General features: G+C 34.8%; 1 protein-coding gene across 5 annotated transcripts in view; it reads right to left on the reverse strand.

Annotated features, from left to right (window-relative positions):
- The window catches only part of crb (cell polarity complex component crumbs), a 390,522-nt gene that overhangs the window by 81,613 nt on the left and 282,656 nt on the right, over positions 1-26,253 (reverse strand). For 4 of the 5 annotated variants that reach the window (XM_069839830.1, XM_069839829.1, XM_069839828.1 and 1 more), the window contains 6 exons: positions 19,531-19,684; positions 17,188-17,409; positions 13,774-14,010; positions 12,776-12,856; positions 10,496-10,645; positions 3,832-3,980 (listed from right to left, as the gene is read on the reverse strand). In XM_069839830.1, coding sequence (XP_069695931.1) covers positions 3,832-3,980; positions 10,496-10,645; positions 12,776-12,856; positions 13,774-14,010; positions 17,188-17,409; positions 19,531-19,684 — 993 coding nt within the window. The remainder of the gene's footprint in view (positions 1-3,831; positions 3,981-10,495; positions 10,646-12,775; positions 12,857-13,773; positions 14,011-17,187; positions 17,410-19,530; positions 19,685-26,253) is intronic. The other variant, XM_069839831.1, reaches the window with a different exon arrangement.

Genomic DNA, 26,253 nt, shown 5'->3' on the forward strand with positions numbered 1-26,253 from the left:
TGAGCTGTCACACTTACATCTCTTGCTGTAACTCTCTTATCCACAAGCTTGCTGATGGGAAACATAGGGTTTGAAAACCTTGTCAGCTAACCAACATATAGACCCAGCAATTCACTCAGTCATATTTCTTTTTTCCCAAGGATAGTTTTCACTGCAAACCCAGCATTCCCCAATCTTCCCTCTTTTCTGTCTTTCTGTTAGTCTCCTCATATGTATCGTAAATTAACTTGTACCTATGTCACTTCTTACTACGTCTATCTGAAGAAGTTCTCAATTTTATTTAATTTTTAAGGTGATTATTATTACTATGATTAAAACTTTCTGGGATGGTTTATATTGTTTCATTTGACACATTTCCCTGCAATAAAAAATCGATATCATAGATATGACATATACTTGCGCATTATAGTCACCTAAAAGTAAAATAATATACCATCTGATGAAGCTTAATGAAAGGGTGGTTTTCAATAGGTACCGACACTCTGTGGATTATCTGGTAATGAAGCTGCTAACTGTCTAAGAAAGAAATCAATCAATCAATCAATCTTCTTAATGTATCCAGTTGTTTACTGACAACATAAAGACCACTATAGTCCACTGTAGTCTATTCAGTTTTTGTTTTCCACGAGAAATGAGTAGTATTTTGATCGGTGTTCATTATAGATGCCTGTTGCTAGTAGCCAGAGTTGGGGTGTAGTCAATATATACTGCAAGGCTGTGTCTTCTGCAGCTGGTACTGATGATTTTAATTTACTTCTTTTGTGGTTGATGGATGGACAGTATAGAAGAATGTGTTCCAAATCTTCATCATGATTATTACACCACAGACAAGTAGGATTATCAGAAATGTAAAATCAGTGTAGGTACAATTGTGTGACAATGTGACCTGTTCTGGCTCTTGTTAAAAATGTTTGAACATGTCTGGGCAAGTTTTTGTATATTTCCAGGTCATTTGGTTTCTTTTGTACAGACTGTAAAATTTTCCCTTTGTCAGAAGAGAGCCAATTGTTGATCCATAGACTTATAAAATGAGACTTTACTGAAGCAAAAGCACTGGATAGAGATATCACTTGAAAGGGCCTTGGTTGCAAATATGTTGCCTGTTTTGCAATATTATCGACTTTCTCGTTTCCAAGCATACCACAATGACTAGTGTATCCATTGAAATGTTATTTTTTTTTTTTTTTTTTTTTTTATAGTTTAAAGTAAAAATCTTACAAAATTCCATGTCAACTTTATCATTTTTAACAGTTGAAAGATTAATCAGCTCAAAATATCAAGATATACTGTAATATCATATCATTTCCATGAAATTTCAAATAATAAAAGATGAGAGTGTCTCAGTGTATAACAAAATACGGGCAATTCCTGAGTATCCAAGGAAAAGTACAGTTGCATCCTTTCGATTACTCACTGGACATGACTGTTTGTCAAAACACTTGAACAAAATTGGAATTATTTCTTCACCACTTTGTCCACTGTTCAGTCTTTAGGAAGAAATGGATCAGAATCATCTTCAGCGATGTCCAGCCCTTTTCTCTAAACCCACTGTGTATGAAAAATATTGGAGAACAAGAGAGTTGATGGTTTTATTGTCAAGAACTCAGCATTAGCTAACATTATACTTGAGGAGTGACTATAGAACACAGGTACTTATGCAATAATTATGCTGTAACACTGCAGCAAACCATGGCAGCCACTTTGCAATTGTGGACAAACTGGATAGTGCTTCGTGGATAACTTAACTGGAAGGAATGAGAGTAAGTGAACAGAAATGAATTATGCGCATTTTTTTAAATATTTTTAGAGGTACATCAAAGTCTCCAACTCTATTACTGAACACGGCCTAAATGTCACTAACCTGGGGACTATCTGTCACAGTACTTGACCTGTCACTGAATCCTTTGTGCAAGAGATAGCTATCCTCTCACCAAGCCCTCTAATCCTGCCATCAAACTTGGAGCTATTTGTTACAGCAGGCCTGTCCAAGGGAGCTACCCCTAACCGGCATATGTGCAGAAAGCAAGTGAATGGGTGCACGAGGATAAGTACAGTGGTGGACTGAAGCATAAGTCGTGTTTTATTCAGTGGAGTGACTTTCATTTATATTTTCAAATAAATGCTTCTCAGGTACAATTCTCAGTTTAACCATATGTACAAGGATTATTCTATACATTTATTTAATAAGCCTATTAGCATTATACCCGAAGAATATGTGCCCTTGCATGTACCAAAATAAATAAAATAATAAGAATAGTTTAATTCAGAGGTTACGGTATACTTAACATATAAAGACCACTTCTCTTGACTACAAAAAATTCCATGAGATTACACTACATGTGTCTCTGTGATATGAGATGTAAAATATCTGGACATACAGATTTAGAAAATAGAGATTAAAAATCACTGGCATGTAAACAATGCCAGCAAGACAAGATTACAGTATACCGGCTTTTATAATAGCTAACATAAGTTGTCAGACTTGCTGAACATTATTATCATTGCTTTATATTGCATATAAATAGACCTAGGCCTATATGTTACTTTAATTATATTTCCAATAACTGAATAAATGAAATAGATTTGCTTTTGTTATTTTATATATATTAGAAAATATGCAAATAACTATTTTAAATTATAGCCTGGTAGAAAGAGAGTGGATGTCTGCTACGAAAACAGGCATAGAACCATTGGTATTTTGGAAACTCTGTTTGCTCTAATAATATGGATTCGAAAAATGCAGATTGGAGAGAAGACATGCAGGTTCCCTTAGGAAGGAGATAGATTGGAAAGAAAAACACTTCTTTCTTCAAGTAGATGAATAATCGAGTTTCCTAATATGTGGTACTTTTGTGGTCAATATAATGTGGAGCACCACTATAAAAACAAACATGATAATACCTATGATTTGGCCGTAGAAGGGGGTCGTACAAAAATGACTGAGGATTTTTTCTTTAATAGCTTTATTTTACGACGCTTTAGCAATACATTATGTATGAACTCTTGTCTTCGAGAAAAGATATAAGAATAGAGAAAAATTCACATGCTGAGTTAGAACTGATAATTTACTATAATGAACAGTAAATTCATTCCTATAATTACCAGTATACTGTGTCAGTATGCCTAGTAAATTCACTCCTGCAATTATCAGTATATTGTGTCCAAAAACAATAGTTTTGCATTTAAAATGCAAATAACAGAAGAGATTAATATAACGAGATTTTTTCGCTCAGTTTTGTCAGACATTACATGAGGTGATGAAAGCACGAAGTAATTATGCTGCATTATTCGTATAGCACATAAAAAGAAATGTATCAATGCTTTCGGAGATTACATAGACACAAACATAAAATACAAAGAGCTTTGTGCAAGTAATACACACAATTTTACATATTTAGATGGGAAATATTGAATTTTACATTAACATTTTTTCACTTGTGAGATGATCTAAAGTAGACTTAATTACCAAAAATCGGTTTGTCCCTTGGTCCCTGTGGATGAGGGAATTGTCCAGCCCAAAATTCCTTGAAAGGTGGCAACCCTAACTACAGCATTGGATGTTAAAAAATGTTAATTTCGTGAAAATCTCTAAATTAATTCTTTACAGCATTACAATACTTGCTCTACTTAATATGATGAAATAGTAGAAATTGTTCTTTTATTAAATAGAAGAACCATTAAAAACTAGTGTAAACTTTGAATTATGTAACATTTGGTGTTATCATTTAGTATATTTTGCAGTTTCACAAGCAGTGCAAAATGTATTTTTGTAACAAAATGAATTAATTATCACACAGTTTCTTTAAAACAGATTTCACTTCGGGTATATACCTCACAGTCATCAATATCAATGTCACAGAATGCTCCTGTCCATCCTGGAGGACACATGCACTTGAAGGTGGCAATGTCGTCAATGCAAGTTCCTCCATGCTGGCATGGAATAGATGCGCACTCATTTATGTCAGTCTCACAGTCTTGTCCTGAAAAATAGAGCATCAATTAGAGAAAACAAATCATAATGCAAAACAAAATTGAATTTTAAAAAGATACAGTTTAAAGGTTTTGTCCGGTCATGGTAACAAATAAGAATAAAATATTACACCATTATCCACTGGTCACAGTAATATTACAGCTTGCCACTGGATCTGAGACATTGAGCTGCAGGATGAGGGCATTCCTCCATTGGCATCCTGCTTTATAAGCTGCGGCTGACCCCAAATGTGTGAATGAATCAACAAAATGTGTACATCCACTTAAAAAAAAAGGGCCAACATTGAAAATCAAAGTTTTTATTGACTTTCCGAAGATGTGTGACATCATCAATAGTCTCCTCAGGACACTATAAACTCACAATGACTAACTGTAACTTACTGAGATATCCTAGCCAAAGTTCGTATAAGCCTAAATTAAATGCAATAAGCTCAACACTGACTATAAATAAAAAAAATAAAATTCTAGATATCTTTATTGTTGAACAGATCTGTAATAAATTATCTATGAACTGAAGGAGCATTCTCTCTAGCCAAGTAGTTTAAATCAATGCTAATGGAGCAAAGGAACACAACTACCAAGGTTCCCAATCTTTCCCAGTATCTGCTTCTTTTTAAAAGCTTTCTTTCGTTCTGTGCATCATCATTCATCAGGAACTTATAATTATTACAAGTGGATGTCTAAAGCCTACAGTTTTAAAACAGAAATGATTGCCCTAATCTTAAAAATATAACTGTTACCTCTGACACACAAATTGGTCTCTGCTGAAAATAGAATAGAATGTAATGAAATGAAGCATTCCAAACTTGGACAAACCATACCTTGCGTGGTAAAGGGGTTATTGTTTATAGTGATCTCCCCAAGGCTAACTCATGGGTAAACAATCGAAAGGGCCTATCTTCCTCAGAATGGACAAATGCTTTAAAAATGTCAAGCAATATTTCGGAGGTTTGCGCAATACTGCGCAGAACTCTAAGCACAACTCGCTGCCGTCATCCAGACTGTAGTGAGCTTGAAACACGTTGACAATGCCCTAAAGGCGAGCTGCTGATTAATGGTAGACATCATCGTGTACAACATGCTTTGGCGACGTCGTTAAAAACTTTAAATTGGAAGATTCATGAGAAAGTACATTGTGTATCATCAGATGGTTCTCTTAGACAGGCAGACATTATTGCTGTTAATGGATGCTTAAAACAGGCTCTTGTTCTTGACCCTTCTATCTGTTTCGAAAGGAACCTGAATCAGGCCACCGAAGTAATTATTGAGAAGAAGTCTATATATGAACCTTGTCTGCCTTATCTTTCTCAAAAGTACAACGTCCCTCTTAAACAATGGTCTGTCATTGGTTTGCTGTTTGGCAGTAGAGGTTCTATTACAAAATTCACTTGGAATTATCGTAAGGAATTCACATTCCTTTTGATTATGTAATGTCTACTCTTATAAATATTATCAAGGATTCTCTTCAAATATTACATCATCATCTCCATTTCAATTAATCCACTTATATTTGCCTTCATCAATTAACTTTGTTTTTTCTTTAATGTTTCAAATCACATTATATTGTACATGTTTATTGTATTCAGGACCCTTGTGGTCACTCACATTCTTTGAGCTGATGTCTTTAATGAATAAATAAAAAACATGAAAAATGGCTACTCCAATATCCCTAGTGTTGGATAATCGATTTTATTCATGACTATAGCTCCACAGCTCTTATAAAATGTAGGCAACCAGAATTAAGTTGTCTTCATCTCTGTCAGAGTTTTTTTTAGTGTGCTGTCATACACAATTTGTGCAGTAATAAACCAATATGTGCAATAATAAAACAAATTTTGTGCAGTAATAAAAGTTAAAAGACAACAACAGGTACAAAGTGAAAGCAACAGCCTTGTATTCGTGGAAATTTTCATTGTATAAGTTACATACAGTTACAATAAACAGGAAAGTACAAGTAATGTAAACAACTGTAGCATAATTATGCAAAATTGATGTAAGAAATTAACACATAGCAGCCAACAGCATCTTAGAATGTCTTTTTCTTTGTTTTTGTGGCGTTATCCTCCTGTGGGCTATCTCCTTGACGTTTCTGAGCAAAGCTGTATATGCCAGTGAAGTACTCTTGATGACAGCTTCGGACGATTGCAGGAACATCGTTTACATTTCTGGAGCTAGAACAATACTGCTTCCCAAGGATTCCATTCAACCAGAAGTGGCATGTTATAGTGAACAAAGAAATAAAGGTTTCAGTACTCATTCTGGCATGTTTCGTGTCCTTCAAGTTCACGAGCCACTTCACATCAGCACTGTGAGGCTTAGTCACAAGGATATGAGCAAAAAGAGTTGCTAGATTTTTGTAATTCACTGAAGAGGCAAAATATTTCAAATTTTCTGCAAGTGTTTTGCCGCGGTGAATGTCTATATTTGGCAGACCCTTAAGATCTCGATACTCAAGGTCTATTTCTGATAGATCGAGATCACTGCCAATGGTATTAAATACAGCCTTTATATCTGCATTCTTGGACGGGTCGCAAAATGGCTTCACAATGTCAATCATCCTTTCATCTGGATAGAAACGGCCACTTAAGAAATTTATGAGGCCCTCATTCACCTCCATGAATATGGTGGTTAAGTCCCTGTTATCACAAACAAAGAGACTGCGTCCCTTACTTCTTTTTGGTCTTGATGATCCGGAACCATCACCAGATCCGGAAGTCAGATCAACACCCTTCAGCTGTTTCAAACCAGATGGGAGTGCAATAATGATATTTCTGACTTCACGGATTCAGTCAACAATATTGGTAGAATTTGACTGAAGAGTTTTCTGATACCTGCTGAAGACGGACAGTACACTGGCCAGAAATGTCAAGAATCTCAAGTTATCCTCTGCGCAGAGAAATTTCAAGTGATTATAACAAGAGTTATCGGCACGATTTTTTGTGAAGTACTCTGACATATCATCCGTGAGTCCAACAACAACAACAACAACACCAGCAGCAGCAGCAGCAGCAACAACAACAACAACAATAATAATTTCATTCCGGTAATTTTGGTGCCAATTTGTGGAGTAATAAAAATTGCTTAAAAACCTCTGATCTCTGTACAAATGTATTCTATAGGGTTAAGATAATGTATTTTCTGAGGCAGAGATATCCCGCTTCTGCCGAAACCAGTTCTGCATCGCATGGGTCCAATGAACAGAGCAGTTTCCTGGAGAAACATGAGTGTTCCAATGATGACCTTTGATGACTAACCCCAGTACGAGAACAGTAGTGAGTAAGAACGTGACACGCGGTGCAGACAACTATGGACAAGTGTAGTATACGTGGTGTAATGGAGGGTGATGCATATGGTCAAAAGTGGACTGCATAGTTCTCCTGGAAACAGACATAATCAGCAGCATGTGACTAGTGGCTGTATGTGAGCAAGCACTGTGCAAACTCTGTATTTAACTGGATTAGGAACTCCAACATGAGAAATGAAAGTGTAGTGAAAAGAGTGAGCAGTGATAGACCAGCAGTGAGGCGTACACCAGTCACAGTACAGCAGGTGTTCAACTTGATACTGACACATCGACGCATTAACTTCGATTAGCTACAACATGAAACGGGTATTGCCAGAGGAACTCTACAAATGATAGTGCATGACGATTTGAAACAGTGTAAAATTTATGCTCAGTGAGTACCACACAGGCTCACTGACCTGCAGAAACAACAACGTGTGACAATGTGCCAGGAATTGAGGAGCAGACACAGAAAACGGTGTAAGTGCCACCGAGATCAAATTTTATTTTTGTCATGGAATGTGTGTGATATATGTAGCAGCACCAATGTCATAGTAATGGATATATGTGCCAAACATCCTTCCATATAGTCCAACGAGTGCATTCTAGATGGGACTCGATATAAGTCCTGTAGTATAGTCCTGATGAACGATATAAGTGCCACCTAGTGTATGTTCTGTGGAGGGTTACTCGCTGTTGATCTGCAGTGAATATAGCGGTTTTGTAGCATTTATCATGGATAATAACAGGCCACTAACTATAAAAGTATCTAAGGCAAAGAAGTGTGTAGAAGATAGGAAACTGTGACAGCAAGGGAAGCCATACACAACTGCTAAGGGAGAGGGTTTGTAAAGCCATGGTTCCTGATGAGATGCAGGACATTGTAAGGTCGGCCAGAATTAAAAAATCATTCAAAGTGATTTCAATGACATCTGAAGATTTCTTGGATGTGGCTTCAGAAGCTGATAGGGCTCTAAATATGTTAACATTGCACATTACTCAAGTATCATGGATTCAAGTTGCTTGTGATCATTCAACATTGGTCCTTATCAGGAATAACGAGTGATTCTTAACAGTGGAAGACATGTCAGGTTCTAAGAAGGGGACGAGCACTGCAGTCTATTACAAATCTGGAGAAGTTTGCTATGCTGACTCCTAAGAACTCTTCTGGCAATGGTAGTTTTCATGGACACTAAGTACCATGGTTTTTATAAGGACCTGTGCCAGTAAGAAAAACAAACAGTTACACCACATAATATTGTCAGTAATGGGTTGTTTCACAGCTCAATATGTTTGCAGGAAACTTAATTGGATGTTGAGACACTTTATGTTGAAAAAATTATATAATAATTGGACGTATACAGTTTTTTTGTGTTTTCCCACATTTTGTCATTTTGGCAAATATACCATTTTCCTTGTCCAGTCCACAATTGTTGTATCTATACAATGAAGACCTTGAAATGTTCTTTCGGCAACTCGTAATGAATCTATATTCCTGTTTGAGACACCAGAGAAGAAAAGACAATCCATTGAGTGGAAACACATGGATAGCCCATCTCCAAAAAAAGCCACGGCCTAGTCTTACACCGAAGAAGCAAATGACTATAGTGTTTTGGAATGTTTAAAGATCCAATCTGAACTATCAGATTTATTTCAAACAACTAAGGGTCTAAGATAGGGCGACTCACTAGCGTGTCTTTTATTTAATATTGCCCTTGAAAAAGTGATGAGGGATGCAGATGTACAAACTAGAAGTACAATACTCTACAAATCATCCCAAATACTGGCCTATGCTGATGATATAGATATCATTGGTCGATCTGAGGAGAATGTTAAGAGAAAATTTACTGCTTTAGAAACAGCAGCCCAAAAAATGGGGCTGAAAATTAACGAACAGAAGACTAAGTACATGATTGTTGGATGTAAAAAACAAAAAAGAGACTTGACAACAACAACCCATTTAAAAATTAATCAATATAAATTTCAGAGGGTCTCTAGTTTTGTATATCTGGGCTCCTTAATCAATGACACTAATGATATTAGCGAAGAAATTGATAGAAGAATTCAAAATGCTAATAAAGCATATTTTGGATTATTGAGGCACTTTAAGTCAAGACTTCTTACAAGGAAACAAAATACAATATTTATAATGTTCTGGTAAAACCTGTATTAACATATGGCAGTGAAACGTGGACCCTCTCAAAGACTCATATGTCAAGATTGAGATCCTTTGTAACCAAAATTCTAAGGAAGATATATGGCCCAATATGTGATAATGGAGAATGGCGAATAAGATACAACTTTGAACTTTACCAACTATATAAGTCCCCTGATGTGGTTACAGTCATTAAAATATCAAGATTAAGATGGGCAGGACATGTGCAAAGGATGGCAGATCATGAGATACCCAAGAAAGTTATGGGGAATAAATTTGAAGGAAAAAGGAGTGTAGGACGACCAAGACTGCGATGGATGGATGGAGTGTTAGAGGATCTAAAGAAAGTGGGAATTAAAGGATGGTGGTTGGTTGCCAGGGACAGAGATGCATGGAAGAGAGTTCTAAGGGAGGCCAAGGCTCAAACTGGGCTGTAGCGTCGATGATGATGATGGTTTTGGAATGTTTCCAAAATACTCTTGATCCACTGGCTTCCGAACCAGCAGACAATAAACAATGTCATCTACTGTGATATTCTGGCTACAATGAAATGCAGAATTCAATGACACAAAGGCAAATGGCCACTAAAGTGCTTCTATAGCACAATGCCAAACCACAGACATGTGACACTTTGGCATCAATTGCACTCCAAGCTTTGCCGTATCCACAATATTTCCCTGATTTGACATCATCGGATTATACATTCTTCAATAAGATGAAGGAGAACCTACATGGTCTACGATTCGCCAGCAACGAGTAACTACAACATGAATGAGTCCCCAATACTTCTGAAGAATGCTTTGCTGCAGTCATATGCAAACTTGCTGCGAAATGGGAACGCTGTATCTAGTTGGGTGAGGATTACCTGTAATACTTGTACTGTCTCTCACTTTAAGCATCTCCACCAAAATCATTATTGAACGACCCAAGTATATTACAAAAATAGGTGACTTGGTAATATAAACGTAATAATGAGAACTGTCACTGGTATAACTGTAATCAACATGTTACAGAATACAATTTAATAACAGTATTCATAACTATGCGTATTTATGCTTAACCCATACCTGTGAATCCTGGTGTACACACGCAGCTGTAACTGTTTATCTTGTCCTCACATGTGGCATTGTTGTGACAGGGTCGTGACAGGCATTCGTCTATGTCCAAGTTGCAATGGTCTCCCGTAAATCCTGGGCTGCAGAAACACTGGTAATTTCCTGTAAAATTAAGTATAACATATTTTTAATATAAAGAAATAAGTAAATACTACGATATTATTACATTTTGTCATTCCACATTAAGCCCTCAACTCCATTTTGATTTTCATAAGATTTTGTAAAATACAGCTTCTCATGGAATTTATTTAAAAAAAAAAAAGATGAGTACAGAAATAAATGTAAATTTCCTTCTTCCAAAGGATTGTATTATATTCTAGGGTGTTTCTCGTTTTATGCTACCATAAGGTTATTGAAAATCAATGAAGATTTGACAAATCTCTATGCTAGCTTTTTCTAATAACTTCACTGTAAATATTTGGTCCATGGTTAATCTACCAAATCAGAAACCATCTTGATATTCATTGGTTACCTGTTCTATATATTGTTTGGCATTATTTATTAAAGATGTTCAAATCGTATATTCTGTACATAATAAGGAAAGACACCCACCAGTCAACAATCGACAAAACATAAAACAAAATAAGAAATAATTGTGTGAACATCATTATGTAAAATTACTGAACAATTCATCTTCAGAGGAATTCCTTAAGTCTCTGGTAAATTCGTACTTATCATTATAATAATTTTATTGCAAACTAAATAACATCACAAGCTTAACTTACTTTTTCTTTTCTTATTTTCATTTAAAATAAATTATTGTTGTTAATTCACTACTAATTTAATGGTTTTTATTTAAGAGGACGTAAGACATTTTTTCCCCTCAGTGCTTTTCAAGTTATACGATAAAGGACATGTAATAAAGCACATCATCTTCCTGCGCAGGTATTTCAATTGTTAACATCGTTAAATGGCGAAAACATGGAAGAATCATAAGTTTGGTGTTGGTAGATGTTAGTAAAAATTGTTCACGCTATTGGCCACTGGATTGGATTGTTAGAAGATATTTATTCATTTCCATCACACAATAGAAGCTATTTACTCATTTCAATCACACATTAGAAGCTATTTATTCATTTCAATCACACAGCTCCTTAAGACATGATGCTTTTTATACAAGTTCAAACTGATGAGGATATGAAGGTTTTTTTTTAAATTCCACAACATAGTGACATAAGATGGGTTTCAAAATATCAGAGCATTCATTTCTTCAAGAGGCAATTGAATTGTTTTAGGTTATACTTAAAACGGCTGCCCAGTACTTTTTACTTCATACTTCTCAAGTCAAGTATTTCAAATCATAAATTACATTTGTGCCAATAGCCAATAAATGGAAAATCTATATTTTAAATTCAATACCTATTTATATTCAGCTTAAATGTTATGTTTGTAGACACTTTAATTTTAATTACTAAAGCACATTACAGTGTACACCAAATGTCTTGTATTAGAGTTTCTTTTTTTTTAGAGGGGGAGAGGGGATGGAGGGTGGGGGAAAACAATAAATGTCAAAACAGAAAATCAAAATTTTCCATAACAGTGTGCTAAAAGTGCCAATACCTTACCTTACCTTATACATATAAACAATAGGGTAAAATATGTTTGCAATATATGAGACATTTAGTTTTTTTCCTCTCTTGAAAATTTTAAGATTTGTACATGAGAGTTTTCTCAAGTAACATGTTCACTGAAATAGGTGGAGATGGAAACAATAGGTTTGTAATGCAGCATCCATTTTTAAATTCATTAAACGATACCGAATTTAGCTACTTCTAATCATGATGTTGTTCTTCATTCTTGATTAACTGCACTCTTTTGACACTTATGTATCTCTAAAGAACTGTTAAGTTATTTAAATAAACAACTACTTCGCTACTTTAATATTAAACTATGTTGGTATTCTATCTTAATTGACTAATTTCGATGTCGTGTGCATCATCTTCTGAATTCTAGTCTTAATAATACTGGACTAGACAATATTTTACAGAAATATAGCATGGGCCTATTTTCTTGTCTCTTTTTAGTAACATAGGTTTCATTGTACCCAACTATTTTAGAAATTTATACATTTCGTGGCCCAATTACATAAAATATGGTATTTAAGTAATTTATTATTACATATTCTGACATCATCATCATCATCATCATCATCATCATCATCATCATCATCATCATCATCCTTACTAACAATTAGTATCAGTATTAGATTTTTTTTACTATTCAAATACGTACCAGGAGTGTTGATACATATGCCTTTATTGCACAGATACGATGATGTGCCACATTCGTCAATATCATGTTCACAGTTTCGACCTGAAACAGTAAAAATTCACAGTCATCTCATATTCCCAAAGTATTTTTACTCAGTCTGGACAATCTTATTTGAAAGCATTTGATTATGGTGTTCAATGCAAATCAACATTGCCAAAATCATTATGGGTTTTTATTTAGGTGTGATATTTCCTTGTTTGTTTCAAACTGATGATTACAAACTGCATAAAGTGATAACTTTTCGAAAGACTGTAAACGCAAACTGACATGAGAACAGCTGCGAATAATTTACACAGAAGATAATGAGAAAGAACTTAAAAGTGTTTAGCAATGCTGAAAGAGGACAGTTTAAATCATTCATTATTATGAAGAGTGATCCACTGGATATTGAAGACTGGAACAGTGAACCAGCTTAATGGTTTTCCTTGTTGATTATTCCTTCTTTGACAACACTGTATCATAGATGTGTAGGGAAAACAGATGACACCCCATAAACGTCATTAGAGTAGGCCTATGTATTCATACAGTTCAATTTCATTATTAGACCTAACTACAGTTTCTGTTAAGTTACTGAACTCATTTTGATGAAACCAATCTAACCACTTTAGAACTGTTTTTAAAGATAAATCTAAAACTGGTTTCTTAAAAAATATATAATAAGAAGAAATAGTTTCTATTGATAGTTCTAAATGAACATGCATGTTCAATTTTACTTTCTTAGATTTCGAGGTTTTCATAACTGGAGGGTGGCGCAAAGTTTAAATTAAAATAATTCACTAATTTCTTAATGAAAACTTTTGCTACAATATTTTGTTTAATTTACCTATGAACTGTTGGAAGGGCCGCAACTGTATTGCTCGCCAATGTATATCCTCATAATAAGTCATTATATAGGCCTAGTCACTTTTATATAGTTCTATGTTATTCCTGAGAAGTACAAGAGTGTGACTGTGGCTCACCTGTGAAGCCAGCTCTACAGCTGCATGTGTAGTTTCCAAAGCTGTTTTTACAGGTCCCATTGTTCTCACATGGTGACATCTGACAGTAGTCAATCGTTATATTACAATGATCACCTGTGTAACCATGTTGGCAACGACATTCATAGCCATTCACTCCATCAAAACAAACCTTGTTTTCTGGACAAGTTACTTGTTGACAATCATCAATGTTGATCTCACAATATGGACCTTCAAAACCTGTCAAATACACATGAAAGAAAACAATATGACATAAATCGACAGGCGAGTTCAAAAGGAAAACAACTCAGAATTTAAAGTTTTGAGATAACTGCATTTTAAAGTCTCATGCAGCTGTGGAAAATCCAATTAACATCACGCTAACTGGAACTTATAACCAAAGCCAGCATTTTTGGCGCGTGAAAAAAGTAATGGGAACATTGAGAGTGAGTATCTTATCTTTGCCACAGTCTGTGAACGAGAAAGCTGACGACTGATTGGCAGATTGCTGACATCACATCTGTTTAGGAGGTGGTACCACTCTCAGCCGAAGTGGCAACAGATGTCACTGACTGGACAGTGTATTCAAGAACACACCCCAGAAACGTAGTCAGTAGACAATAAGACTGACAACTGTGACTGGCAGATTGCTGGTGTGACGTGTTGGGTGGTACTGTTCTCAGCTACCCTGGCAACAAATGCTCACTGACTGGCTTTGTACTCAAGGACACGCGCAAAAAACGCAGGCACTGATTGTACACATAGTATATATGAAACATCATTAACAGAATTTGTAGTAATTTCAATAGTCCTTGGATTTTTCACAGCAACATAAAACTTTGCAGTTTTCGTAAAACTTTAAATTTTGACTTGTTTCCCATTTGGGCTGGCCCATCGAAATATAATCTCCATACCATGAGAGGTTCCCACAAGTAAATGAATTTACATATGTACATCCAGATGTACAGAGTATTCATTAGTAAACAGATTTAGCTCAGGAAAATGCCACTGGGAGAAAGTTTTTAGTGCAGAGGTGTAAAAAAATAAGGAAAATAAAGAAAACTCTAATTTTAAATTAATATGGTCTGCATTATATGGAATCTAAAATAACAAAACTATTATATCATAAAGATGTGTACTTGAAAAAACATGGATTTCTTCTACTTATCAACACAGAGTGCAGGTGTTACTACTGTGCAAATGTGACGACAATCGCTTGGGACGCGAAAAAAGTGAGACAGTAGATATACCTCTCATGCTTAGCATGTCACCTCTCAACGCTTATAAAAAGCAGCTTGACAGGAACGAAATGAGGCACAAAAATTTCGACTCTGAGCTCAGTCACTTTGCCTCACTATGTTAGCCTCAGCTTTCCGCAATTCACTTCCGTAGCACTCTTGACTTCGATTCTTCACGTTCATCCCAGCTTGTTGGCCCTCTGCGATTGAGAAGTCGTGGGCTAGGCCCGTTCAATCCCTTAATAACAAAGTTTACCTGTTTCCCCGCTTGTATTGAAATATCGCGAGTTAGGTTCGTTTGATCTCTCATCACCCATGAGCTTGTTTTTGCTGTTGAAAAGTCACGCGTTAGATTCGTTCGATCCCTTGATTGCGAGAACTAACCTCAAATCCGGACTTCATCTCTCTCACTTTCCTGCCCCCACATTATATCCTTAGCACAAGCCTATCTCCTACTCAGGCATTCCCGTTAACCCTGCTTCCCAGTAGCCTCAGCCTTACCTCACTATCACTGTATTCTAACCTTCCCCACATCTGCTCTGTAAGTACGCTATTTTACCTTCGTGGTTTTCTCAACATCCCCATTTCGCTTTATTTCCTTTCTCAAAATTTCCAAATAGTTTTCGACATTAACCTACCCCAATCAGAATTTTACGTATTTATTTTCAGACTACAAGGCACATTTGTTGAGCACGTTTCGTCTTCACTTCAATGCATGAAGCTGTGTAATCAACTGTATTTCAATACATTTTAATGTTATATCGTACCAACACTCCAGAGCTGATATTCTTATAAATGCACTCATCATGCTACTCTTACATATTTTGCAAACACATTTGTATCTGGTACTTGTAATTCTTACGAACATATGCCTCATGACATTACTATACGATGCTCTTGGTCCTCTCACACTTTTTCCCTCTCATATAAGTTCTCAATGATTAATTCCTGTCAATATGTAACCTTACTTCTTTATATATAGATACTATTGTAATGTTCTAAGTTTTATCCTATTTTAACCTTTTTTTAACCAATGACATTTTGTGCACCCTTGTTGTCTATCATGTTATCTGTTCCACTCCATAAAAACTTCACTATCTGTTTGTAATGTACTCTGTAGGTCTGTTAATTGATATGGAGATGATTTCTTTAAACCGAAAACGTTTATCATCATCTTTTATTATGTAAAAACAGCATCTGTGTGTTCTATCACATTTGTACACTGATAAGTTTGACTGTTGTTTCAATAAATTTTGAATATTATTGCAAAGCTTATCAGACCCAACATGGTTTTCAAATTGAACTGCTATTGTCATGGTTACCGAGGAGGAAAGTCTCCGCTGCCCTGCTCTTGCATAGACACTGCAGGTTGCTCAATGTCGATTGTACAGGTTACAGCACTATCTGTTTTTCTCGGCTTGACATAACTTACATCTTAGTCGAATTGAATAGCAAAATTAATATAAAAGGGAAAATGTCCGTCATTTGCTATAACTTGTCTATGATCTTAATTCAGCTGGAATTAATACTGTCATATTGTATTCTTAGGAAAGGTATGGCCTCCCTTGCCTCCCCCTGAAAATTCGCCATTGCAGGGGTGTAGTCTATCTCCCATATTATTAAAAATATATATCCAAACATCTTTCGAAATCTGAAAGAAGAAATTACCGGTACTGGAATGTATCAGACTTTTGGTTAAGATAAGTCTACAGTTCTAAAAAAAATCCAAGAGGAAAGATAAATGTTTGCGTTACACATCGAAAGTGTTCACAGTTCTTGAATGGTGACTACCTTGTATTTGAATAAAAAGAAAATTATAATATATTGCAATGAAAGACAAAAAATTGCAGTGCTGGCCAAATTTAACTGGCTCCACTGACTACTGCATTTGCTGCTAGCAGGCAAGGTACTGCTATTGTGTAAAAGATAAATGGTAATATGGTAGTGTAGGCCACTTGATTCTGACCCAAAGCTTGCACTTCTTGTTCTACTGTACATATACTTTTCCATAATGGAAATTGCTTTAAGTGATTCAATAAAATGGCTATAGTATAAATGTATGAATCCAGTTTAAATTCTACAACAGGAAGCAAGCATCGTAGATTATAATAAAATGTTAGTTAGGTACAGCCCCTCTGACTTCTCAAGGATTTACCACCCCTGAATCTGATAATCTTACCTTGCGGACAACTACACTGGTAGTCCCTCTTATTGGGAGAAATGCACGTGCCATTGTTCTTGCAAGGAAATAGGCCGCAAACATCATATTCATGTTCACAGTTATCACCCATGTAGTCCTCGGTGCAGTTACACTTGTACCCATGGACATGATCAATACATATTCCACCATTCTGACAAGGTGCTGACGCACATTCGTCGATGTTCATGCTACATGTATTGCCTGCAACACAACGTAAAGTGACAATATAGGTTATGTTATTAATAGGGTAAAAATTCCTAGGTTTCATTACTTTTCCTTGTTAGTATAGATTCCATTTTTACACTTACTATAGTAAAAATACGCGAGTTTGAATTTATTACCATTAACTGTTTCTGGTATAGAATTCTAAAGAAAATTGAACGCGTAATCCAGTTTCTCCAACAAACTGATGTACTGGTAACTGTAGATAAGTCAGTCAGAAATATTCACGGAATCAACTAGGGACTATACTCTATCCGATGCTTTTGCAGAAGCTAAAAGGATTGCTCAGAAGAATGATTTACCTGCTAATTTCCAAAAGAAACTGAAAAGGTAAAAGAAGATGTTTGACAAAGGCTATGATGATGGAAAGTTTCAACTTATCAGAGGAGGATCTATTCAGAATAATTGCTTTATTAGAATAGTAATCCAGGCACTATAAGAAATTAATGACAAGTTTAGCTTCCTAAATGGGGATAAAATACACAAGACGGAAGTGAAAGATTTTAAGGTTGAAGCCCATAAGTTAGAACAAATACAAAGACGACACAAATAAAGACAAATTCCTTGAACAAGTGGAAAGTTTTAAACACCACAACTTAACAATTGATGACACTATGAAAACGACACTCTGGAGGCTCATTTACAAACACAGAAGAAGGATATCCAAACTTTACCACAGCCTAAAGGATATTTCTAACTCTTCCTGTAACCAATGGTTCAAGCAAAGAAGTTTCAGTAAATTTACAATTCTTAAAAGTTACTTAAGAAGCACTATGTGGCAAGATCGACCTTCAAATTTAAATTTGAGTATTATTTCATTGAACACAAGAGAGCATTGTATGCTATGATAACATTATCAAAATCTCTGCTTAAAAAAAACTCTTAAGCTCAATCTTTTAAAGACTTATGTCATTTAATCACTGCACTTCATAATAAGCAGACAATAATGAATATGATAAATTGTAAAAAATGTCCTTTAATGTAATTACATGTTCATTCATTTACAGTTTTCTGGCCAACAGCAGATCTTTTACTACAAACCCAACATTCTCCAATCTTCCCTCTTTTTCGTCTACCTCTTTATCTCTGCATATGATCCATAATTAGTAATAGATAAAGTTGCAATATATTGTGTGTTTTATTTTGTCAATCGTTTTCAAAATCTAAAAATCTGTCACATACCGTATAAAATAAAATTAAATTAAATTTTAACTACGATTAAAAACAACAAATTAAAAATTTTTAAGTCAATCATGACTGTAATATATTTCTGTAGCTAAGTTGTTAAATTTAAGAAAATTACATACCGACTTAAAATAAATTTTATTAATTTAATGTACAACAGAATGATAAAACTTGCTAATACCTCTCTCACAGCTCATGGTGGAGAGAAGCAAAATCCATGTTTGTCTGGGACCTTGGAAGGAAAGGCAAAATTTCAAAGCGTCAGGTAAAAATTTAAAATATGTCTTATTAGGCGATTTTTTTTTTTATCTAAAGCACTTGATCAGGATTTATAAATTAGGAAAACAGTAAATAAAATCTGAGCCTCTGTAATGGAGAAATGGATGTACATGGACTGAATCATTCTTCTAAGTTATTCATCTAATATTGAAAAATTAAACTTTCTGCTTATTCAAGGATGGGACGAATTTTGTATAAGCTTGATAATAATCTTCGTAAACTCATTTTAAACTTGTTTCATAGTCCTTTTTGAAAGATAATGCATCATTATCATATACAATATTCTGCGAAGCTGGAGCCTTCTTTTTCGACATTGGTATTTATGTAACCCCTAAAAGTAGATAACACAGCATGGAAAACCAAACAATTTAGAATGGACTGGAGACATCCAGAAGTAAATCATGATGAATGTTGTAGTAATGAAAACACATAGGCCTAATTACAAAACAATAATTATTAATAATATCACATAATTATACAATTCACTTAGAATAATTAAACAATGAGTTAAAAATGAAATTATTAATATTATCAATAATGAATGCAAATATAGACAAATAAATGTAAATATTTCTCAACACACTCTCGGCACAATCTCTTCACTTTCTCACGTGATGGTGTTACCACGGTTCCTACCTGTGAAGCCAGGAGCACACTCGCAATGATATCCGTTGATTGTGTCCACACAGGTGCCAGCATTGCGACAAGGATTTGAGTGACATTCATTAATGTCATATTCGCAGTTCTGGCCAGTCCAGCCAGGTTCACACTCACAGAAGTAGCCACCATTCTAAGCAGGTGAGAACATAAATAATACAGTGCAGAAGGACACAAGCTTGTGCTAGTGCAACACAAATGCCTCCACCAGGTGATCCTCACTAACATACAGATAGAGAAAATATAAATTTATTTTGTCTATTTACACTATTCCCCCAACAAAGCATAAAGAAATCCATTTTCTAGTTTAACATCAACATTGGTAGATTACATTGTGCAGATATCAGCAAAGTTGAATTATTCTATAAATCTATAGCATCTGACTGGCTCAAGCTATTTAGCCGCCGATAATTTAATGAAATTGTATATTATAGATTACAATGAGCTGAATGATATCTGAACAGACACAAGAAACTAGGAAGTTCAGATGTTTCTTCGTAGTGAAGTAGCACTAAGTTATTTTTAATATCATTATGTGTTTTCCTTTGAAGTAATAGTTGTTATTTACTATTTTTTTAAAGTGTTGATTAATTTAGTTGATCCATGTGTCTGGTTCTGTTTCTTTGAAGTCTGTTATGTAGCATCTTGTGTCTGTTCTTTTTATGGCATAAATAAATTGTTGAAAATTTCAGTGGTATAAACATTTTTCTTGTACAGGATGTCCCAGAAAGAACATAAAATACTTCAAGATAATCTAGTTTGGGTTAACTTACATCGATGTAACCAGATATGGGCTATCTTTGTCCGAAATCTAATGGATGGGAAAATAGTGACAGGCGAACTTTTAAATGAAGATACGTATTTTTGTGTTTAGGATAATGTGATATGATAAATTACTGAAAATGCAATTATCTTGGTGCTGTTTGAATAGATTTATTTCACTGTAAGTAATAACTAAGTAAATATATACAGTATATATAAGTTCGCACATACACAAGACAAATTACTAACGTTACCCTTCTTATGGATTCCGTGAACTATATCCGGTACCACTAGGTATTCATGTTTATGTTTATGTGGCTGTTGATCTTCACACTGAAGACCAGGAAGCACCTGTGATAAGAGTATGGTTGGTTTTTTTCCTTTTTACCAGATGGATAAGCACAGACACAAAATACAATAGGCTAAACATACAGAAAGCTTACAAATTCCATTACTATCAGAGCAGCACCAGAGTATTGTAGTACAGTTACATTTTTCCACAGTATTAGAACAGGGTAATAATAATACAATACAGTAGGCCTATTGGTATTGTTAAGTTGCAATTTACACAGTCTGCATTGCAGTGTACAGGCAGTGCTGTGTGCAAAGATCTGACATAATATGTCAATATTTCTCCCGTCAATTTCTCCTCAAATCATTTACTTCGGACAAGTTTAAATTGATGTACTTAACCTAAACTATATTATCCTCAAATATTTTATATTTCTCCTGGGACACCTTCTACGTTGTTATTCCTTTTATTTATGAATGTAATTAATCTAAATTTGTACTAATCTAATTTATTAGAAAGTAATAGCTCTAATTACATTTCGCTATTGTTTAAGAAGCTTTAATGCCCCTTGTCACATTAGATAAATACAGGGCTTCTAATTATATATACTGACAGCTGGTACAGTGTTTTGCTTCTCAGCAGCTGGGCATGTCACAGCTGACCACACTCGTCATTAACCCTGTGGTGTTTTGCTTCTTGGCGACTGGGCATGTCACAACCAGCTGTACTCTACTCGTATTCTATTCATAAAAAATCAGATTGATTATTCATTTTGTGCTAATAGCATATCAAACTCCAACTTTCCTATCATGAAGAGGGATTTCTTGTACGCGATGTGGATTTTCAGAACACCAATAGTGAGTGTTTTGATTGTTTACATGACCAATCAGGTGGAATCACACCTCATCTGAAAAGAACACGAGCTGTGAATCGATTAATCCTTCAGCCACTGGTGAAAAACCACACACTTTGTCTACTCTTCATAGTTCTTAAATTGAGGATTTTAATTATTGTGGAGCCACCAGCGTAGCTCTGTCGGCTAAGGCGCTTGCCTGCCAAACCAGAGTTGCGTTCGGGTGCGGGTTCGATTCCTGCTTGGGCTGATTACCAGGTTGGGTTTTTTCCCCGAGGTTGTCCCCAACCATAAGGCAAATGTCTGGTAATCTATGGCGAATCCTCGGCCTCATCTCGCCAAATATTATCTCGCTATCACCAATTCCATTGACGCTGAATAACCTCGTAGTTGATACAGCGTCGTTAAATAACCATGTTAAAAAAATTATTGTGAGGTTAAATATCATTTATATCTGTAGAACAAATGAAATCAGAAACATTACAGTGGCCGAACTTAATCTTGTCAATAAAGAATATGTTTTCCCGATACAATGCCTATTTAGTCGAAAGAGGACGACATTTCCAGCATCTTATATAAGATACGATATTACACACATTTTAAATAGTGGGGTTAATGTATGAGTGCGACCAGCTGCAACATGCCCATCTGTCGAGAAGCAAAACATCGCACCAGCAGTCAGAACATATTATAATAGAAGCCCTGTACAAATGAATTAGAAGGAAACATATTTAGTTCCTTTTCAGGGAAGAAAGTTTTGAAGTGAGAAGAACAAGGGGGGGGGGAAGTGTAACAGTATTTTGTTCTTGTATGGACAGTTTTCTTTAAAAATTTCACAAGTTATTAAATAATTTTCTTGCATTTTCAGGGACGACAATTCAACATTTACCATGTTTAATCTAGGTGGTAATAATTGTCCATGAAAGGTACTGTATCACAGTACAGTAAAGGTATGGTCACACACCACTACTTTTGCAGCACTGCAGTATAAAATACTGTGCAACTTGCACATTACAACATGTGAACAAGATTGGAACTTGGAAAACAGTAGTTTGCAAAATTTTCATGCTGTGCACAGCTTTAAAGTAGCAACGTGCGAACAGGGTTCTCATAGTTGTAGCTGCAGCATTTTTTTATTTGTTTTGTTGAAACTTTTGCAGCAGTTACGAGCAGTGTTGCCACCCAAGTTTGCCATCAATACTTTATTGTTTCTATATAATTTAGTGTCTGACATGATGAAAATAAGCGATTTATGGCAGCTGTTAAATGTATAACATAGACAAAGTATATTATCTACGTAAAGATTAATTTTGGTCCTACAGAATTTATCTGTTATGGTAACAATGGTTATTAGAGGAGAAAAATTTGCTCCAGCGCTGGGGATCGAACCTGGGTCCTTGGTTTTAGGTACCAAGCACTCTAATCACTGATCTACGCCGAAGTTCAATCCATAGCACCAGATCAAATCCCTCTCCTCTAGTGTTTTTTCCTTTGCGACCTTACTCCATGTTCGACTTATATGTTGACATATTATATCAAGTCAACTGCCATTATACAAGGAGTGCACTCAATTGAGTGACTTGGTGACTGGGATTCCACAGTATATGCACTGTTGGGCGAAAAATCTATGTAAAGATTAATTTTTGATCCTACAGAATTTATCTGTTATGGTAACAATGGTTATTAGAGGAGAAAAATTCACTCCGGCGCTGGGGATTAAACCTGGGTGCTTGGTTCTACATGCTGTGGATTCAACTTCGGCGTAACTCAGTGGTTAGAGCGCTTGGTACATAGAACTTCTCAATCATAGTAACAAACAATACATCCTATTAAAATACATTAAAGGTGATATGTTACAGTTGTATGAACACTAATTATTAGTGTTCATACAATTGTAACATATTACCTTTAATGTATTTCATCAAAGTAATGAACACTGTATTATTGACCTAACATGTGTGTTTTATCATTAAATAAGAATACATCCTATTACTTTCATATGTAAGACATAAGTGTGGAAATAATAATGAACCGGTACCATAAAATATTTATGCCACATTCATTGAGATGCAATGTTAGTGGTTTGCTAATTTACTGAATATTCAGTAATATGTTCATTTATTGACTAAATACTTGACAACTTAATTGCTTATTAATTTATGTATTTTTAATATCTTACCATACTAAACTATGAATTATTCAATAATATTCTAATTTATAGATTCTTTGAAGTTTGCAAATTTACATAAACTGTTCATTAGCTCGTTTATTTAAGGATTGTGGATGCTTTCTAAATTTATGAACTTATGAAATCTTCAGTACGGTAGTTTGTTCATTTACGACTTGCTCACTAATTTGCTAATTTATGGATTCTTCTGTAGTTTGTTAATTTATTAATTATTCAACACAATGCTAATATTTAATTGTTCAAGTGTTTGTTTAATGGAATGTTCAATAAATTATTTATTTATTAATATTTAAGAACTGTTTATTTGCCTAGCTACTAATTTATGATTATTCAGCAGTTGGCAGAGCACTGACTTACGATAACTGTGGATCTGGTTCAAATACCGGTGATGGCAGAGTCATATTTGTGTTTGACAAAGCCAAAGTCTTTGAGGTTTTTTCCTCCAGATTCGCCCATTTCCTCCAATAATTTCACTGTCACTCTCTCCATCTCAATAATAATAATAATAATAATAATAATAATAATAATAATAATAATAATAATAATAATAATAATAATAATAATAATAATTTCAATAGTATTTACTCAAAACTATGTGGCGGGATTGTGACTCGTGTACAGATGGTATCAATTTGAAGAGGTAGGGTATGCTCTCATAGTGAGGGGGAGGGAGGAGAAGGAGGATACTCTAGTGGGACTTCATCGGACTTCGAGCCTATATGACTAAATTGACAGATAGCACCACATAACTGAGTCACGCCCTGTGAGCTCTATACTAAACTGCAGACACTACTCAATGCTATGAAGGTGTGATGCAGAGTGCTGGGCACTGGAGCATATTGCTATCTCTTTGTAGCAAAGTGTGTCCCTTGTCTCTCTTACAGTAAATGCTATTGTACACAATATCAGCTCGTCAAAATCTTTGAAATTATTTGCAAAATTTCAAACTACAGTATTAACGTTTTCTATGTTATTTCAATGAACAATATATATTTTAAACTAACTTATCAGCATTGGAGTAAATGAAAGTACAAAAATAATATTAAATACTGGTAGACTTATGCTGAAAAATAACATGATTTCTAATGAAGTAGTGTCTACGAAACCTAGTGATCCCGAGTTCGAATCCTGGCAAACTTTGTCATTAATTTGTCTAGCATCATATTATGTTGTCCTCAGAGAAAGCCTGGCATAATGTTTAGGCCTACACGACAGTCTTAAATTAAAAATATATGGCAAAAAGCAGTGGTATATGCAGGATTTATTTTCAGAAGCAAGGTTTTCGATCAGATTTTTGTGCGTAATTATGAAAGTATATATCTCTCAATGCATTTCAATCCCAAACAAGACCTTAAAACGTCTTAATATGACATTGTTTTCCTACTACGTTTCACTCTTATGTTTTATTAACAGGAATTATAAAGAATAATATTATTACTTGAACATCACGGATATCAGAGATTGAAGTTGCATGTGATGAAAACTACTAAAGAAAGAGTTAAACCTAAAATCTCCCCATCGGTTTGCCAATGGCATGGAATCCTTAAAGTCTACACAGATATAAAACCTGGAAAGAGAAAATGACTAAAAAGAAAGGATAAACATTTCAGAAAGTGAAATAGGTCCTACAATTAATTGTCAGATCAATATATGTTACTAGTTAAATATTCCCCTTAGCAAAACTAATAAGACCTGATGGTACAAAAAACTTAATTATAAAGACTTATAATAAGTTTACTGAGTTCGACTACAGAACATCGACCTCAAAATACATAAAATACAACATATCATAATTAAAAAAAAAAGCTAACGAGAACTACTGTAATATCTTGAAAAGGTAGTTGGTAAAAATAATGGGCAGGCACAATGCATAGTATACGGTACTAAAATAATAACACAAAGCATATAAGAAATGAAACCTACATACAGGAGAAGTAATAGAAACAAACACAAAAATAATAATAATAATAATAATAATAATAATAATAATAATAATAATAATAATAATAATAATAATAATTAATAGAAGCAGCACAATGAAACACACTAGAACAGTCAATGGAAAGTAATATACTAGTTTCCTACTTACTGAAAATTTCTTTTGCAAATGTGCTGGGCACCTAAATATTGATGGAATTGTTTCTGGTTTGAGTAATTTTAGTTGCGCTCTGAGTCAAACTTGACACATTCATTTGTGGAATGTCTGCTACATGCAACTGTGTTTGGAAGATAACCAATTTTTTCTTTGTGTTGTTGTTTTAGGATTTCAGGGCGAGAATGCAGAAACCTCTTAAAAATTAAAAGATGTACAGTAATGATTTTAATGGTCAAGATTAATTAAAGAAATGATGATTAGCCTAGCTCTACAGTAACGCTATGTTTTACTTGTTTTTTTTTCTCGTAACAAAAGCAGAATAAATTTACCTATGAAACTGGATACAACTTCCCATTTTTTGTTGTTCTGAACAACCAAATGTCACACAACTTTCCACCATTTTTATTGTTTTTATTGAGCACATAAAACATGAATCTCATAAAAGACTGATCGATACACATTAGTTAGAAAGAGAGAGCAATATCCTCTCCAACATGGTAATGCTGCGATTC

This window comes from Periplaneta americana, chromosome 11, assembly GCF_040183065.1.
Source record: "Periplaneta americana isolate PAMFEO1 chromosome 11, P.americana_PAMFEO1_priV1, whole genome shotgun sequence".
NCBI lineage: Eukaryota > Metazoa > Arthropoda > Insecta > Blattodea > Blattidae > Periplaneta > Periplaneta americana.